Source organism: Eupeodes corollae, chromosome 1, assembly GCF_945859685.1.
Source record: "Eupeodes corollae chromosome 1, idEupCoro1.1, whole genome shotgun sequence".
Classification (NCBI taxonomy): domain Eukaryota; kingdom Metazoa; phylum Arthropoda; class Insecta; order Diptera; family Syrphidae; genus Eupeodes; species Eupeodes corollae.
The window spans coordinates 137918384-137936894 of NC_079147.1; the positions used below are offsets into that span (position 1 = coordinate 137918384).

At 32.7% G+C, this 18511-nt stretch overlaps 1 protein-coding gene across 4 annotated transcripts in view; it reads left to right on the plus strand.

Annotated features, from left to right (window-relative positions):
- The window catches only part of LOC129942876 (transforming acidic coiled-coil-containing protein 2), a 67947-nt gene extending 50647 nt beyond the window's left edge, over positions 1 to 17300 (plus strand). For 2 of the 4 annotated variants that reach the window (XM_056051994.1, XM_056051991.1), the window contains exons 7-13: positions 2574 to 2645; positions 3458 to 3534; positions 3603 to 3668; positions 3729 to 3833; positions 3905 to 4066; positions 10740 to 10889; positions 16963 to 17300. In XM_056051994.1, coding sequence (XP_055907969.1) covers positions 2574 to 2645; positions 3458 to 3534; positions 3603 to 3668; positions 3729 to 3833; positions 3905 to 4066; positions 10740 to 10889; positions 16963 to 17146 — 816 coding nt within the window. In that variant the 3' untranslated portion in view covers positions 17147 to 17300. The remainder of the gene's footprint in view (positions 1 to 2573; positions 2646 to 3457; positions 3535 to 3602; positions 3669 to 3728; positions 3834 to 3904; positions 4067 to 10739; positions 10890 to 16962) is intronic. The other 2 variants (XM_056051992.1, XM_056051993.1) reach the window with 2 other exon arrangements.
- The last annotated feature ends 1211 nt before the right edge of the window (positions 17301 to 18511 follow it).

An 18511-nucleotide genomic window follows, 5' to 3' on the forward strand; every position in this document is an offset into this window, starting at 1 on the left:
TACACGAAAAAGTCAACCATTCCTTTGTGCATATTAGAGGAGAATGCATTGCATTTAAAATTAATTGTTGGATCTAAATCGTCATTTTGAAAACCTTTTAGAATTTGTTAGTTTCTGGGAAAGGATAAGAAATAAATAAGTTGATAAAGTCGGCAATTGGAACCCAGACATTTTGGCAAGGATTTAAATTGTTTTTCAAACGAAATGCTGTTGGTATTTCGGGAAAAATGTCGTTTGCACGAGAGGTATTTTAGTATTTACAAAAAAATCGAACATTATTTCGATCAGCACTTGCTTAAAGTTAATTTTTCAAAAACATGACTTGACATGACTTGTTTTTAAACATGTACAAAACCAGAATGTGTTAATCTCAAGACTTGTACATTTTTAGCAGTATTCTTCTTGCACCTCAAAATCGCTAGCTCAGACTATTTGTTCTGGAATCAGAACAAGAATGTGCGTCCCTTGTTTAATTTAAAATTAATTTTCTGTTTTTATAGTTTGGTGTATTCTGTAATGGCCTTTTCAGTGTGTAAAAAATGTGAAAATAATTTGGTGTTGACCAATTTTAATCAGAAAACTCAGTCTACTACACAGGGTTATCCATTTCAAAAGTAAAATTAAATAAAACACATCCAACATTTTTGTTCATGATATTCCTTTTTTATTCAAAAGTTTGAACGTTGACATTATGTGTGAAATACAACATCATTTATAAGACCACTACTCAAATTGTTGCAAGCATCGATGGCGGTAATTGATTAATTAATTAATTGCCATAACTTGACAAATGTTGGTTCTCGAGAGCTCAAGAGTTTAAGTATTATCTGCATAAACACGGTTTCTCGCGTAGTTCACAAAATAAGGCCAGCGGTTACAAATCACATGATCTTGGTGTCCAGTTGATATCGCCCCGACGAGAAATTACGCGGCCTGGAAATGTCTCTTCCAACAAATCCATATTCGCACGAGTTGTGTATCATGTGGCACTGTTGAAACCATATATTCTCCAAGTCGTATTCCTTAATAGCATGCAAGTTGGTTATCATAGACCATAACACTCCGAATTGACGGTGACAATTGGTCCATCGTCGTTTCCGAAGAAGTAAGGTCCAATCACCCAAAGATAGCACCAAAAAGTGACCTTTTATGGATTTAGTGGCCTCTCTTCGATTACTGGAGGATTCTCAGAACCCCAAATACGACAATTTTGTTTATTTACATACCCACCGAGTGAGAAATGTGCTTCGTCGCTGGCTTCAGTTGTTGGGTGAGCTGGTCTTTATATGGATGTACATAGGTGTAGGTGTAGATACAAATGCAAAATACGCCATAATGTGCCGAAGACAGTCCTAATTCTTGAGAACGACAAGGAATCGACAAATTCTGGTCCTCGGCAACACTTTTACTTACAGCAGCGATATTTTCAGTGGTACGAGCAAAATGGTGATGCACAGGCCTTACGACATCTTTAACCAATCCAGACCCTTCAAATTTCTTCACAATTTGCCAATTGCTTGCGTAGTTGGACGATTAAGTAAACCATAATCACCTCTTAAAGCACGATTTGTAACAGAACAGAATCACCATTTTTGTAGTAGGTTTTAACAACTTTCATGCGTTGTGCTATTGTTAAGCGATCTATTTTCGTAAATGTCAGACTTTCACATAAAAAAATTGGTTTAACAACTTAGTTTGACAGATGTCGAATTCCAGGCCTATCCTTTTGAAACCGCAAAATTTATAACCCGTTATTAAGTTATTATTGATGTTTATACCGTAAAACACAGCAGGAATGTTGTGAACAATATTAGGACCATGTGCAGCCATTCATTTGTTAATGTTTGTTATTTTTTGTTTGTAGTTGTGGCCGTCAATAAATCGATTAAAAGGTATGCTGTGTTCCTTTTGGTTCCATCCTGTTAAAATCATGCTATCCAAGTCCATATTTTCCAATTCGGTGCGATAACACTGGTCATTCACATTAACGTGACGATCGTTATTTTCGACGAAAAAATGGCCAAATAACGCCACTGCGCCAAACAATTATTTTGTATGGGCTGGCTCATGAAGCAAATGTGTATTAACAACCGTTAACCCTGACATTAACAGATATTATGCTTATAGTAGGGCCCATTGCGCTAAAATTGAACTTCGCCAATTAGTCCGAATTGCGGTGGAAAATTTATATGATTTGCAGACGTTGCTCGTTCGTGTAGTTTACCATGATGAAAAAACGTTGAGTTTACTGAGTAAGTTGACATTAACAGTTCTATTATTATTGAAAAGGTGCGTTCACAACTTAAATTCAGAGCTGTCAAGGCTCTATTGAAAACCCTTATATAGTAAAAGCAAAATATCAGTTTCCAAAATAAAAAAGCAAAACTGATTTTAATTTAATTCGGTAATCTGAGATTTTGTGTTGTCAAAGAGAGTATACCAAACAAGAATTAAATTTTTTGGAGACTAAATAAGAATCTTATCTTGCTTAAGCTTTTAATCCATAAAATACATCTGAAAAAAATGTCAGTTTTCCTAATTTTATCAAAACAAGTCTTCTATTCTGTTTTCAGAACTGTGCACAGATTTCTTCTCAAGAACGGGTAAGCCGATTTCCATGCTGTTTGTTTTGTTGTTTTAGGAAGGTTTGTAGAAAACTAAACATAAAGTTGCGTTTAATTTGGACATGTTGAAATTGTCATTAAATACACACAAAAAAATACGCTCCCAATTTTATTAAAGCTTAGCTTTTTAAATAAAAAAAAAAAAAAACATTTTTAAATGCTTTATGCAGAGTGGCTTTGCTTTTAATATTTTTCTTATAATAAATCCATTAAAAAATTTCACCCAAATACGACAGTTATTCATTATCTGCATCTGGAAGCACTTTCTTTAAATCTAGCGGCATGAAACGCAATGTTTTTTTAATACACTTACTTTTCTCTAGATTAAGTACGGGTGTCTTTTTTTTATTGTAAATTCGTCCTTTTTGCAAGGATAAATTCGGCAAAATTATTTTTATTAACTGCTCTTAACCTTCTTTTAAACGAAAACAAAATCTTAGAAGGAGAAAGGTCTTTTACTTTTGTTTGTATAGGGTATGACTATGTAGATAAAAAGCAAGAGCGTGGAGTAAACGACAATGACGCTAGTTTGAACCTAATTACTCTTTGTGCATTTTTCTATGCTTTTTTTTATTAATTTTAAGCTCATCTTTGGAAAAATTAGAAAAGAACTTATAGTATCAAAACTTTTTTTCTTGAAGACATAGCTGATGTCTTAAATCAACTGAGCAAATAAGAAACTTGAAGCTATATTCTATATCTGTGTTGACTGCGTGTTTGTTTTTTTCATTTCTTGGGTTTCAGAAAATCAACAATTTTATAATATGGATTGAAAATTCCTTAATAGCAAAACTATGTTAAATAAAAATACGATTTTATATTAATTATTTCAGAAGAATGTCAAAATGAGTGTCGACGTGATGCAGGACATGAAAATTGAAAACGATACCAAATCCATCGAAGAAATTGAGTAAGCTGCTTAAGAATGTATTTGAATTGCGTGTTTTAAACATATTTTCTTTTGTATTATTTTTACAGCACACAATCTGATAAAAAACAAAATTTCAAAATGGATGAACTAGAGAAGAAAATCAAAAATGAAGTGTGAGTTTTTAAAATATGTTATGAAAAGATGATTTTTTAATTTGTTTATTCTATTTTTAGTCTCAAAACAGAGGATATCGAAAAAAAACTGAAAGAAGCTGAACAACGTGAAGAAGCATTAATCAAAAGGATAACAGAAAAAGATAAAGCAATTGCCAAAATGAAGTTAGTGTATATTATAAACCATACTTAGAAAATACTAACATTATTATTTTTAAATTGATTTTTTTTTATAGTGGTGTGATTGAAGCATATGAAAAAGCCATCGCTGAACTTATATCAGAAAAAGAACATATATTACAGAATTACGAGAAACAACTAACAGAAGTTAAAGCTGATCGGGATTCTAATTATCATCATTTAACCTCTTTAGAAACAACTTTTTCTGATTTGCATGTGTAAGTATGTTTTCCAGTTTTTATTTTTAGCATAGTTAAGTATTTAATTAACTAATTGAAGCTGGGGTCAGATCGATTAAGACTTTCATGAGGATAAGCATTAAATACTCTTCTTATGGTGTAGGAGTTGTTCTTATTTTTACACAGATTGTTATGTACATATGTATGCTTTCAAAAATTACGTCATATTTGAAAGAGTAAGGAATAGGATTTTTTTTTATATAGGTGCTAAAGTTGTTACTCTGACTATTTTCCAAAAGTAATTACGGTTCTCGAGACAAATTTCTGTGAGAGTTCCAGAGTCTTTAGCTTTTAGACGTGGAATCGTTTTATCAAAACAAAAGCTTCACAGGTGGAACTGGTTAAGTTGATAATAGCAGTAAACTCTTATTAAAAACTGGCAATTCTTATTAAGAATTGTTTAATGGACTGAACCACCTTGCAGAGCTCGATGATAGTCACTGACTTGATAACATCACAATCACTTATGACTTTTAATACCAATTCCACATATAATTTTCTGAAATAAGCACATCTTGCAAGGTACTAGGTGACTTGGAAAGCAGCCCTCAAAATTTCACATGTAGCTTTGAGGCGTTGCTCCATCTTGGTTGGACCACATGTTATTTAGCCCCTATTCATTTAATTCAACAAGGAAAAGATTGTAAAGCTTTGTAATTTTCTCTCTCATCTGCTTAGCTCAGAGCTGCCATATTAACCTTGTTTTTGATGTTAGGTTAAAGCGGCTGTCCGGGATGGAGTAGGACACACTTGGGCCAGTGCTTTGCCCTTTGTGGTACCACATAAATCTTGAGGCTTTCTCCTAAGCTCATGAACCAATTAGACTTTCTAAGGAAACGTAAAAGACTAATGATATCAGTATTTCAGATAATTATACACAAATTATCCTAGGTGGTACCTACGTTTTTGAGCTAAAGCAAGGTAGATACAGATGTGGTGAGGAACTGTCTTCCTCATCTATACAGTTTCTGCAAAAGTCAGTTCCCATTAGACAGTTTCCGATTATGACGCCAATTATCAAGCTTATGTCCAATCTGCTTAGAGATATCAAGCACCTTGAGCGCTATAAATCTAGAGTAGGCTTAATGTTCTTGGTAGCTTCACAGGTGGTTATATTATTCCACCTGATGTTGGTATTCTTTATAGAGAGCCCAGAGATTTGATAGCGGCCCGACTATCTGAGAAAACTCGCATATCATAGGTTGATATCACGATTTCTTTCAGCCAAAAGGCAGTGATTAGATTAAGACGCAACGAGAGACTAAGTTCACATATCCGTTCAAAGCACACGACTCCAGGAACCCCTTTATAAGTTTTATTTGTAAAGAATTGGATTGGTTCGAGGGTTTGTATTAGACTTTTTATACGTTCTGAAGAATAGAAATAAATCGCTTTTGTGTGGGTTGACATCCACATTATTAAGAGCGCTTTGTAAGAGTTCTCCTAGGGTCTTAAGATGGTTCCCTAAAAATGATTGCATAGGCTTACTTACTTACTTAAGGTGGCGCTACAGTCCTGTGTGAACTAGGGCCTCACGCAACAAACTTCTCCATCTAGCTTGGTCCCTAGCTCCAAGTTGGGTGAGATCACTTTCCACTTGTGCGCGCCACCCGATTCGCGGTCTTCCTCTACTGCGCTGTCCTGTGGGTGTGGATTCGAAGATTTTCCGGGACAGAGCATTGGTTTCCATGCGCTCTACGTGAGCCAGCCATCTTAGTCATTTAACTTTTACCCTTCTGGTTAAGTCTACGTCGCTGTTCAGCCCGTACAGCTCGTCCCTCCATCTTCTCCTCCACTCCCCTTCGATGCATACGGGACCGTAGATCACACAAAAAACTTTTCTCTCGAACCGACCCAAGGTCGCTTTTGTCATAGTCCATGCTTCTGCACCGTATAGCAGGACGGAGGTGATAAGGGTCTTATATAGCGACACTTTGGTCCCTCGAGAGAGGACTTTACCACTCAATTGCTTTCTTAGCCAAAGGATACAGCGGCTGGTAAGAGTTATTCTGCGTTTGATCTCAGCGCTGGTGTTGTTTTCTGTGTTTACAGCTTAGCTTAGGTAGACGAAGTCCTTGACTACCTCAAAGTTACGTCTGTCGATGGTGACGTTTTGACCAAGACTTCGGTGTTGTATGTCCTTTCTTGACTATCTTCACTCCATACTCAAGAGATATGGACTAGATTTAAGGAATTGGCAATGCTTTCTGGTGCTCAGATGGTATTATACCATATGGTTCTGCATCTGTATGCTTTTAAGCTGTTGAGAACCCATCCATTACTTACCTTCCTTAAATTGGTACTCTTCTAGACGAATTGCCAAACTTCTATGTGTTTGCTCATATCGGGATGGGTCTTTTTGAAATCTCGACATATGTAAAGAACCAGCACAAAATGAAAACTTTCGTTGTTCCAGACTATAACAACTAGAACTTTCATTATTAACTCGCTCATACAAGTGGTATGAGTCAAAAGGCCCTCAAATCTTACGATCAGCAATTTTCTTCTATAGGGAAACTGAAATAGTTCTCCTTTTGTTTTATACATTATTATGTTTATCACAGACTTTCTACCCTTGAAGAAGCTAACTTCATTTTTTGAATTGATTGCATCTACAAAATGCGTTCGAAAATTAGAAACGATTTTTAAAAATCATAACGCCCATTTATATTTGAGTTCGGGAAACCAATCATGCTGCTTTGGAAAAAGGAAAGATGCAATTTTTTTTTCAGTATTATAACAAACCACCATTTAAGGTAGACTCGATTATGATTACAGATGAGGTTTGTTTTTACCTGAATGGCGACGTAAATAAACAAAATCTTCGTTATGTTTGTTAGTTTATCCTACGTGATTCAATAGAAGTTTACGGTTTGGATGGGAGTAGCGACGTAGGGCTTCATATAAAGTCGAGCGTTACAAACATTTAAACTAGTTTATGCGGTTCCAGCAAGACGGTGCAACATGTAATACGCCCCGGAACCATTGATATATAACGCAAAATGTTTGCAACCAATGAATTGCTTGTAGCGCAGAAATCGTATAACCGTCCCGCTCGCCTGATTTGTTTGTGTGTGCGACTTTCTTGTAAGCTATTTGAAGTCAACAGTGTATGGAACAAAGCTGCTGGACTTGGAACAGCTAAAATGTCCAATTCGAAAACATTCTGCCAACATTTGTACAAATATGTAAATGAAAGTCCCCACAAAATATCTACTAATTTTGCGTCAATGTATAAGAAAACTATACTGTCATCCAACGTTTCCAACAAATCATCTCGAACTTCAGTTATCGATAAAGACATTCATCAAGCTATGAACCTAAAGTGCAAGAAACGTATTCTATCTGCTTTGAAAACAATCCTCGACAAAGCTCGAGAAATGGATATACCAATAAAAACTACAAAAAAAACTCAACTTTATCATATCTTCCATGGAATATAAAAGCCAATTCATTTGTATTGAGCCTTGCTCACTACACTAAGACAAATACAAGCAATGCAGTATACCAATCACTGTTCTCAAGTATCTCATTAGAACTTAAAACTAAAGGCTGGAAATTTATATTCACTGATAGATCCAAATCAAAAGATAATACATCGTTTGCAGTCACATTTGAAGATGGCCAAATCCTCAATATTGACATCCTCTCGGAATATGCTTCTATTTTCACCGCAAAAGCCAATTCATTTGTATTGAGCCTTGCTTACTACAGTAAGACAAATACAAGCAATACAGTATACCAATCACTGTTCTCAAGTATCTCATTAGAACTTAAAACTAAAGGCTGGAAATTTATATTCACTGATGGATCCAAATCAAAAGATAATACATCGTTTGCAGTCACATTTGAAGATGGCCAAATCCTCAATAATGACATCCTCTCGGAATATGCTTCTATTTTCACCGCAGTAGCCTTTACTATTCTGCAAGCAGCCAAATCAATAGGGAATTTCAAGGACAAGTTCGTAATATGCTCTGATAGCATATCAGTCCTGAAAGCAGTTACAAATCCAAACAACGATTCAAATCTTATTTCCGCGATAAGAAACAAGATAATAATGAAGCCGAATAAAATAAAACTGATGTAGACTCCAGGACAATCTAATATACGTGGAAACAAAGAAGCTGATAAAGTAGTAACCTCTACCAACAAATCACCAGTGTATAAATTCAATATATGCACCAAAAAAGACCTGAAAATCCAAATACTGAACACCTTGAGAAGAAAACAAGAAATCGAATGGAGCCTATAAGTAAACGAACATAAAACCTACCCTACAAACGTATCAAAACAAAAAATCTCTAACTACATCCCCTTAAGACTTGGTCGCACCTCAGCAACTCACAAACACCTTCTAAACAAAAACAATCCACCGATATGCTCCAATTGCAATACAACCATGAGCTTAACTCACCTCCTCGAAAACTGTCAATCATCGAAACCGGCTCTTTCATCAATTTTCAAAAATATATCGATCTATGACGTATTAAAAAAACTCCACCATATCGAAAATGTAAATTAATTTCTTACAACCCTTAACTTAAATGTATACAAATTTTAATAACAAGCAGAGCCGATAGTCTTCGCAGCTAGGCTTTCTCCTTGTTTTATGTTTATTACCTTGTAGTTATAATTACTATTTAATAAAATATAGTAATAATAATAATATACTGTCATCTGATGAATGGCTTTAACCACAAGCTTTTTTTTTCTCTCTTTTCAATGCCGTAAGATTCGTTTTTAAGCTCAATTATAAATCGAGTTAATCCTTCCATTAGAAGTACTCAATTACTTTCTTTTATATTTTTGTTTTACTTTTAACTCTTTAAAAGAGTACATAAAGGGTGATTTTTTTGAGGTTAGGATTTTCATGCATTAGTATTTGACAGATCACGCGGGATTTCAGACATGGTGTCAAAGAGAAAGATGCTTAGTATGCTTTGCCATTTCATCATGAATAGACTTACTAACGAGCAACGCGCGAAACGCTTTACGTCCGATTTATGGTCTACATAATCGACCAAGTGAGCAAACAATTAATGCGATTGTGACCAAGTTTCGCACTCAGTTTACTTTATTGGACATTAAACCAACCACACGAATGCGTACAGTGCGTACAGAAGATAATATTGCGTCTGTTTCTGAGAGTGTTGCTGAAGACCGTGAAATGTCGATTCGTCACCGTTCGCAGCAATTGGGTTTGTGTTATTCTACCACATGGAAGATTTTACGCAAAGATCTTGGTGTAAAACCGTATAAAATACAGCTCGTGCAAGAACTGAAGCCGAACGATCTGCCACAACGTCGAATTTTCAGTGAATGGGCCCTAGAAAAGTTGGCAGAAAATCCGCTTTTTTATCGACAAATTTTGTTCAGCGATGAGGCTCATTTCTGGTTGAATGGCTACGTAAATAAGCAAAATTGCCGCATTTGGAGTGAAGAGCAACCAGAAGCCGTTCAAGAACTGGTTTGTACGCTGGTGGAATCATTGGACCGTATTTTTTCAAAGATGCTGTTGGACGCAACGTTACGGTGAATGGCGATCGCTATCGTTTAATGCTAACAAACTTTTTGTTGCCAAAAATGGAAGAACTGAACTTGGTTGACATGTGGTTTCAACAAGATGGCGCTACATGCCACACAGCTCGCGATTCTATGGCCATTTTGAGGGAAAACTTCGGAGAACAATTCATCTCAAGGAACGGACCGGTAAGTTGGCCACCAAGATCATGCGATTTGACGCCTTTAGACTATTTTTTGTGGGGCTACGTCAAGTCTAAAGTCTACACAAATAAGCCAGCAACTATTCCAGCTTTGGAAGACAACATTTCCGAAGAAATTCGGGCTATTCCGGCCGAAATGCTCGAAAAAGTTACCCAAAATTGGACTTTCCGAATGGACCACCTAAGACGCAGCCGCGGTCAACATTTAAAAGAAATTATCTTCAAAAAGTAAATGTCATGGACCAATCTAACGTTTCAAATAAAGAATCGATGAGATTTTGCAAATTTGATGCGTTTTTTTTTTTAAAAGTTCTCAAGCTCTTAAAAAATCACCGTTTATATGTTCCGTAATTATCGGTAATCTTTGTTCAAACCGTTGTACAAATGCAAATAGTTTACAATGAAAAACAATCTTAAATTTGCTATTGTCACCAGTTTTGTATCTGTTCTGCAAGTTTCTTTTTTTAAGTTGTTTAACAGAAAATAACTTTAAATTGTTGAATTGTTTACATGCGAAAATAAATAAACCTTAATTTGATTAATATTTACCATCGCAAAGAAAAGTATTAACAGTTTTGTTTGTTACCGTTTAAAGATCAAAATTTTCTTCCCATACAAAGCTCCACCCTTAAGAAAATTGATTTTATTTTACCTAGGCTGCGAAATACATTATATTTTTTTAAAACTTATTGGAATCGCTTGATCAGTGGTTAACAAATTTGACAACCATTCATGTGAAAATCCCTAGCCCATAACGCGTCAGCATTTGTAAAGCTTAAAACCAAAGCAGATTATAAAACTTGGTTTGTTATTTGTTATATTGATTATTTTTCACTCGTAATCTCTTTCTCATTGTGATCAACACCAATTTTGCTTACATGTTTTTATTATAAAGTTTTCTAACTAACTTTACACTTTTTTTACAGAAAATATGAAAAGAGCAAGGAAATGACAGCTCAACTTAAAAGTAGTGAAGAAGCATTACTGGCTGAAAAACGACAAAATCTGGAAAACCTTAGGTTACAGGAACAGCGGTACGAAAAAATGAAAAATCATGCCATGCAGCAATTGGAAATGTAAGTTTTAAAAATTTATTGATTTTACCTATAAAAGAATTGAATGTTACAAAAACAAGTTGACTATGTTTTAAGTTTTCCCATAAGAACTTATTAACTTTTTTCTTTTTTAAATAAAATGCAAACCATTTTATACATTTTCAAAGGCCTATTATCGGCTTGAAGTAAAATTTAAACATTTATAAATAAAACTCAATTTAGTTCATATGGCTACCGCGGGCACGTTGGCAGCGTTCGATCGGTTGGACCCAATTTTCGATGATTCGGTCACACATTTTTTGACGAAATGGCTTTTTCAACGTGGCGAAGTCGACTTGTTGGCATGAACCAATGATTTAATGTAGCCCCATAGAAAATAGTCTACAGGCGTAAATTCGCAAGAACGAGGCGGCGAATCGACTGGTCCATTTCTTGAGCTCAAACTTTCTGGGGTGGAATCGGCTAAGGTGATAGCACAGATAATAAATATACAGATGTCTCACCCTTATGGCGAGAAATGATGTATGAAACCGAAATTAACCAAAAAAAGAGCTTTTTCAAAAAGTTCAACACATTTACTAAATGAATACACGAAAGCTATGTTGCTTGTCTCCTTTCCTATGAATGAAAACTAAGGCAAAGAAAAATCTGATCATTTTTGTATGTTCTTTTCCTCTCATAATCCTAATGCACAGTAACACATAAAACACCATGATCATTCTTCACAAATGAAAACAAAACTCGTTTTATTTTGATTTTTTGTGGTTTGGTGTGGCTGGTGGTGATACGTTGAAAATAGGTGCAGGAAATTGATCGCTTGTCGACGACGAGAAAAAAATATTTACAGTTGTCTTTGGAAATAAAAACAAAGCTAGGATAAGGTTGTCTTATAGCTCGAGTTCTTATAATCGGATATGTAAATGCTAGTTGCGTGCATTCATGTTGATTTTTTTTTATAAATTCATCTTTTTCTTCAATTTTGTAAAATCTCCAGAAATACATTTTTCTGTTTTATATGTTTTTAAACGTGATGAAGTGTTGTTAACTGGTGTCAATTGTATGATGAGGTACCTACATATGTTCAATGTACATTTATGTACCTCATTGTACATAATGTGTCAAAAATTAAAATAACATTTGTTTTCTAGTTTGAAAAAACTGATCTTATTTTTAACTTCCCATAGGAAGTTATTGTAATGGGTCCGATTTGTCAAATTGAAAATTTTGACATTTCTCGACGTTTCAGGGTCACTATAGTGGAAATAAAAGCATTTTGGGAAGATGTCTGTGCGTGTGTACCTAAGTTCGTACGTTCGCGGCGTTTTTTTGCTGTCCATAGCTCAAGAACCAGAAGAGATATCGACTTCAAATTTTGTTATACAGATAATAATGTAGAAAGATTCTGAAAGGAATCTCAAGAAAATAGCGTGGGTGTTTTTTTTACAATAGCAGTTAAAACAAAAGGTGAACATTTTGGTTAACCCTAAATATCTCACGAACAAATTACGCTAGAGACTTCAGTTAAATTCTATAGGTATTATATATTGTAATGTCCATGTAAGGAAGATGGATGGGGCAAGTGTAATCCAAGTTGATCTCTGAGAAAGTTGAAACCGCAGGACGAACGTTTGCGATAAAATAAGTTTCGCAAAAGTCTTGGTGTTTTGATTTATACCTTCCGTTAAATCGATTTCTCTTTCGAGAGAATTCTTTTCATCATACCAAAGCCTTTTTTTTACTCTTTTTAAGTCGACTTATTTTCTGTAACATGTTTATTTTAGATTTTCGATTTGTCATATTTTTGTATTGCTCCAGAAAAGAACCGTTATTTTGTTTTTACAAGCTTATAATCTACCATTATTGTCTGTCTGATATTAAAAAAGAAGGCTCGGATGCGGCCCACACTGATTACTTCCCATCTCGTTAGTTTAATTATTTTTACAAATTTTAAAATAACCAACAATATTTAATATAAGGAAATACATATTTTAGTTTGAAAATCTAGTTTCGTTAAATAGACTTTTAGTCGAAAACAAATTTGTACCAATTTTAGTAGCATTTCTTAAATTTTTACAAATTGGATGAATTTGAATTTGAGAGATATCAAGAAACGAACACAAATTTTTACAAAATTTGTGTACCATTTCTTGTAGATTTTATTTTTTTATGAAAAACGGAATGTTAGATTTTAATAAAAAAAAACTGCTAATTATCGAAAACAATATTTTCTGTGAAACAAAAAAGGGTTGAAGACAATATTTTTAATTTTTAAAAGCTATTTGAGACGAAAGTAAGTTTTTACGAAGTTTTAGAATTGTTTTTTTTTTTTGTTAGGTTTTAACTTTTTTTTTAAACTTTCAATTCGATTTTTCTTAAAATTGTATTGAGTCGAAAATAAAATTTTGCTAAATTTTATTAATTTTCTTGTTTAGTTTTTTTTTTATTTTTTGTAAAAAAGACTGTCAATTTTGATTTCTCTCAAAATTTTTCAGAATGATCTCACATTTTTGAAAAGATATTTGAGTCGAAAATAAAATTTTACCAACTTTTATTGAGTTGTCTTTTAATTTTTAATTAGATTTTTCTCAAAAATAATAACTTTATTTTTCGTTGCACACAATTGGTTTGGAGATAAAATAATAATTTTGTATTCGTAAAATTTTCGAGATGACAATTTTTTTTAAGCTTTTTTTGATTAAAAAAAATGGATTTTTTCAAAAAACATATTTGTTTGCCTTTCTGCCTTTTTTATCTGTATAACAAAATTTATTTGAAGTCGATATCTCTTCTGGTTTTGAGCTATGGACGACGAGAAAAACGTCGCAAACGTACGTACACACGCACGTACAGACATCTTTCTAAAAATCTTTTATTTCGACTCTAGGGACCTTGAAACATCGAGAAATGTCAAAATTTTCAATTTGACAAATCGGACCCATTACAATAACTTCCTATGGGAAGTGTAAAAATTAGAAAACACAGAAACCAAATCATCTGCACATTCACTTGTCCCTACTTGCCCAAACAATATTTTCATATAGCAATACATAAGCAACTTCTTCTATTCTCCTTACCGGACAATTAACAATCTGACATTCACTAAAAAATAAACAAAAAAAAGATCCAACATTATCACCCCTTTATTCTTTTACGCACCAAAACGCGCACCAAGATATGCATTTGTTTGCAACGGAGCAAACTTTGTTTTTGTATTCATTGGCAAACAAAATGACAAATGAAAAGAGAAAAGTTTAAAAAGGCAAAAAGAGCTTTCTCAGCTTTATTTTTAAAAGCTCTTGTCTGTTAAGAGAAATGTTTCATTTTTTTCTGCTGGGATGAGACATCTGTATAAATTTATTATCTGCGGTGATAGTTGACTATCATTTTTTTGATGTTCAAATTGAGTTTTTGATGTTCAGTAAGATGATTCAACTCAATTCAATTCGATTGAACAATTTCAGATTCAAATTGTCAAAATTCGTTGTTACCTTGGTGAAATTTTAATTTGATTCTTATAAAATGTCTAATCAAAATATCAAACTGGCTGATTTTGAATAAAATTCTTACTTTTCTTTTTTCAAATGACGTCAGCTTAGTCGGTCACATGAATGTGTTTTTGTTTAAAGAAACAAAGTGAACTAAGAAAATTTTCCAGTCGTTTATGTAAGCGTCTGGTAGCTCTATTCGGAATAAACATATTTTAAAATCACATTTTTTTGTGACAGCTTTTTACGTATCAATTTGACTATCACCTTAGGCAGATCAAATTCGATCATTTTGATTGTCATTTATCAACAATCACCTTAGCCGATTCCACCCCTGTTGAAACCACATGTCCAAATCCATATATTCTAATTCAGGCGAATTGATAATCATAGCGGGATAACGAGTAACGTGACAATCCTTATCATCGAAGAAGAAATATGGTACAATAACGCTGACGGCATGCTAACCGCACCAAAGAGTTATTTTTAACTTCCCATAGGAAGTTATTGTAATGGGTCCGATTTGTCAAATTGAAAATTTTTACATTTCTCGACGTTTCAAGGTCCCTAGAGTCGAAATAAAAGATTTTTAGAAAGATGTCTGTGCGTGCGTGTGTACGTACCTTCGCGACGTTTTTTTCGTCGTCCATAGCTCAAGAAACAGAAAAGATATCGATTTCAAATAAATTTTTTTTATACGGATAATAAAGCAGAAAGATGCAGAAAGGGCTCTCAAGAAAATTGCGTGGCTGGTTTTTTACCATAGCAGTTTGAAAAGAAGGTGAAAATTTTGGTTAACCCTAAATATCTTACGAACCAAAAACGCTAGAGACTTGAATTAAGTTTTATATAATATATTGTAACGTGATATCCACTTAAAGGTTTTTTTTATAAATCAAAAAAACTGAAAAAAAATGTTGTCACCTCCAAAATTTTACGACTAAAATATAATTTCATCTCCAAAACAATTTTGTGCAACGAAAAATAATGTTTTTGACATCTGATAAAATTTTGAGAAAAATCGAATTGACAGTTTTTTTTATAAAAAATAAAAATCTGAAAAAAACATTACTTAAAATTGGTAAGAATTGAATATCGATTCAAATATCTTTTCAAAAACTTGAAATTTAGGATTCAATTTTATTTTATCTTATAAGAAATATTGTTGTCAACATTCAGTAAAATTTTGAAAAAAATCGAATGGACTTTTTTTTACAAACATTTAAAAACCGAACAAAAAATTAACAAAAGCTGGTAAAAAATGATTTTCGACTCGAATATCTTTTAAAAAATTTGAGATAATAGCTTCTAACTAATTTTTACTTATAACAAATATGGTTTTCAACATTTGGACAAATCGTGAGAAAAATCGAATTGACAGGTTTTTTTTTACAAAAAATAAAAACCTAAAAAAACTGTATAAAAGTTGGTAAAAATTGATTTTCCACTCAAATATCTTTTCAAAAATTTGAAATATTGGCTTTAAACTAATTTTATCTTATAAGAAATATTGGCTTTAAACTAATTCTATCTTATATATAAAATAAAAAAAAAAATCGAATTGACAGTTTTTTTTACAAAAAATAAAACTCTAAAAAAAAAACAATACTAAAACTTGGTGAAAATTTACTTTCGCCTCAAATAGCTTTTCAAAAACGAAAAATATTGGCTTCAAACTTATTTTATTTCACAAAAAATATTTATTTTAACATCCAACAGACCGTTTTTTCATAAAAAAATAAAATTACAAAAAATTGAACGCAAATTTTTTAAAAATTTTAAGCAAGCCAAATCGACAGTCGGGATGGGAAGTTATCAGTGTGGGTCGCATCCCAACCTCTTTTTTTTAAGGATGAAGTGGTGATGATTCTGAATAATATGTGAATTTCCAACCGACCAATAACTCATATTTAATATATTGATGATTCCATTAGCTTCTTCATTTTTCGATAAAATTCATATGATCTTGGCGCATCTTCTCCAGAAGCCAATCGGAAAACGTTAATCGATTCAAAAGGTCCAACATCAAATGGTCCAACATTAATTCTTGAGACCTACACAAAATACGCCATATTGTTGTCTGATCAATGTCAAAATCTTAAGAACGCCGTGGAATTGACTAATTTGAATCATTTGCAACGGACGCCTGAATGGCAGCGATATTTTCGATACCCAGTGACTCACTGACACGGCAACATCACACAACGTATAGTAGACTCAAATTTTGTTGTATACTACGACGCCCCAAAATTGGAGTTGACGCTTTTAAAATTTCGGTTACTGACTCCACATTTTGTTAAAACATTTTTATAATTTGAAGCTTTCGAATGCTTTACCATGATAACAATTTTGTGTTTATTGAATAAATTGACAAAGACAGTTTGATGAGCAGTGAAAGGGTGTTCATGTTTTTAAACACGTTTATCAAACGCATTTATTAGAAAAACTAACTTTTAATATTAATAAGGTTAATTGAAACATAGAGTAGGTTCACCTCAATGTATCTTAGCATTTTTGTAAAATCTCATAAGATTTGTTTTTTCTTTTGTTGCTCGTTAACTAATCAAATAAATAAATTAATATTGTATACCTAATTTGTATATTTTCAGTGCGAATAAAAAACTCGAATCCTTAACAAAAAATCACACAATGGAAATTACAAAACTGAAAGCACTTCTAAAAAAAGAAGAAATTTCAAGGGCCTCCATGACCGAGCAATTACAACAAAAAACCCGAGAGAACGAGGAACTTGTTAAAATATGTGATGAACTTATCAATGGCCAAGGAAGTTAAAGTCGTTTAGTGTTTTAACTTTCTCTCAAATTTGTTTTCCACTTAAGTTTACAAATCAAAAAAAAAACAAACAATACAAAAACAGTACTTCTTTTTCTTGTTTCTTGTCGTGTCTAATATTAATTTAAATATAATAATTGTTTATAATGTTTTATTATTTTTTCTTTTTGTTATAATTAAACTAATAATTTATTTTGCCAACAACAAACAACATAAAATGAGATTTTCGGCGATATAGAAAAAAAAAAAAAAAAACAAATTAATAACAAAAATAACAATTAAAAATTAAAAACAAAAACAAAAATACGAAACAAAAAGTACTCGATAATCTTTTTTTATTTTAATTTGTTTTTTAATTATTATTACTAAATATATATTGATAACTATATGTAAATTGTGAGAAAACTATTTACTCTACAGTATATAAGGTATTAGTTTAATATTAAATTTATTGTTTCTAATTAATTTATACTTATATACATATGTATACACACGCATGTATTAGATACCAATTTGTCCTGAGTCACAAGTCGGCTTGTTGTTGATATTGGATTTTGGTTTCTGTTTTCTAATATTCCATAGTTTCATAAAAAAAGTAATAAAAAAGCACTGTTAGCCAAAATAAACAACTTACAAAAAAAAAAAACAATAAAAACGCCTCATTCCCAAGAAGACCATATTCACCAACATAATTTTGACCACTCTGATGAGCTTGGATACGAAATAATGGTATTTAATTTCTTTCCTAATGTCATGATACATCAGTTCTTTTTGGATTGGAAGCTTCTGTAAACTGATTAAAAACTCGTGTATAAAGTTAAAATATTGAAAGTTGTTTGCGTCTCACAACATTAGATATTATTTAATCTATTTCTCACTCACGTTAACTAAAACAACATACAGATTTGTGGAGCTGTTTATTGTAAGAAAAACGTTTTACAATTTTCATTAATATTAAAACAACAAGAATATAAAAGAATCGCGTACACAAAATTAAATATAAACAGTGTAATCGCGTTAGATTGATCCTACGCAAAACGACAAGCAGCACTTTGAGTTGCTCTTAACTTAGTAACTTAGTAAGTTTGTGTCCTTTTACAGATTTTACAACTATCACTTGTTTATGATATGCACTGTTGATTTAAATGCACTGAAATCAAATTTAATTTGATTTAAATTATGAGGAGCAAAAGATGTAAAATTTTGAATCCCATTTTCACAAGAGATATTTTTTTTTTGTTCTCTACACTTTTTGCGATTCTGAAACTCATTCATACACTTTCTCAAAACCATTGCAAAAAAGGAGACATATGGAGGTAGTATTGGTTAAAAGAAAATACATACAGCTCTGTTCACTTGATTAGA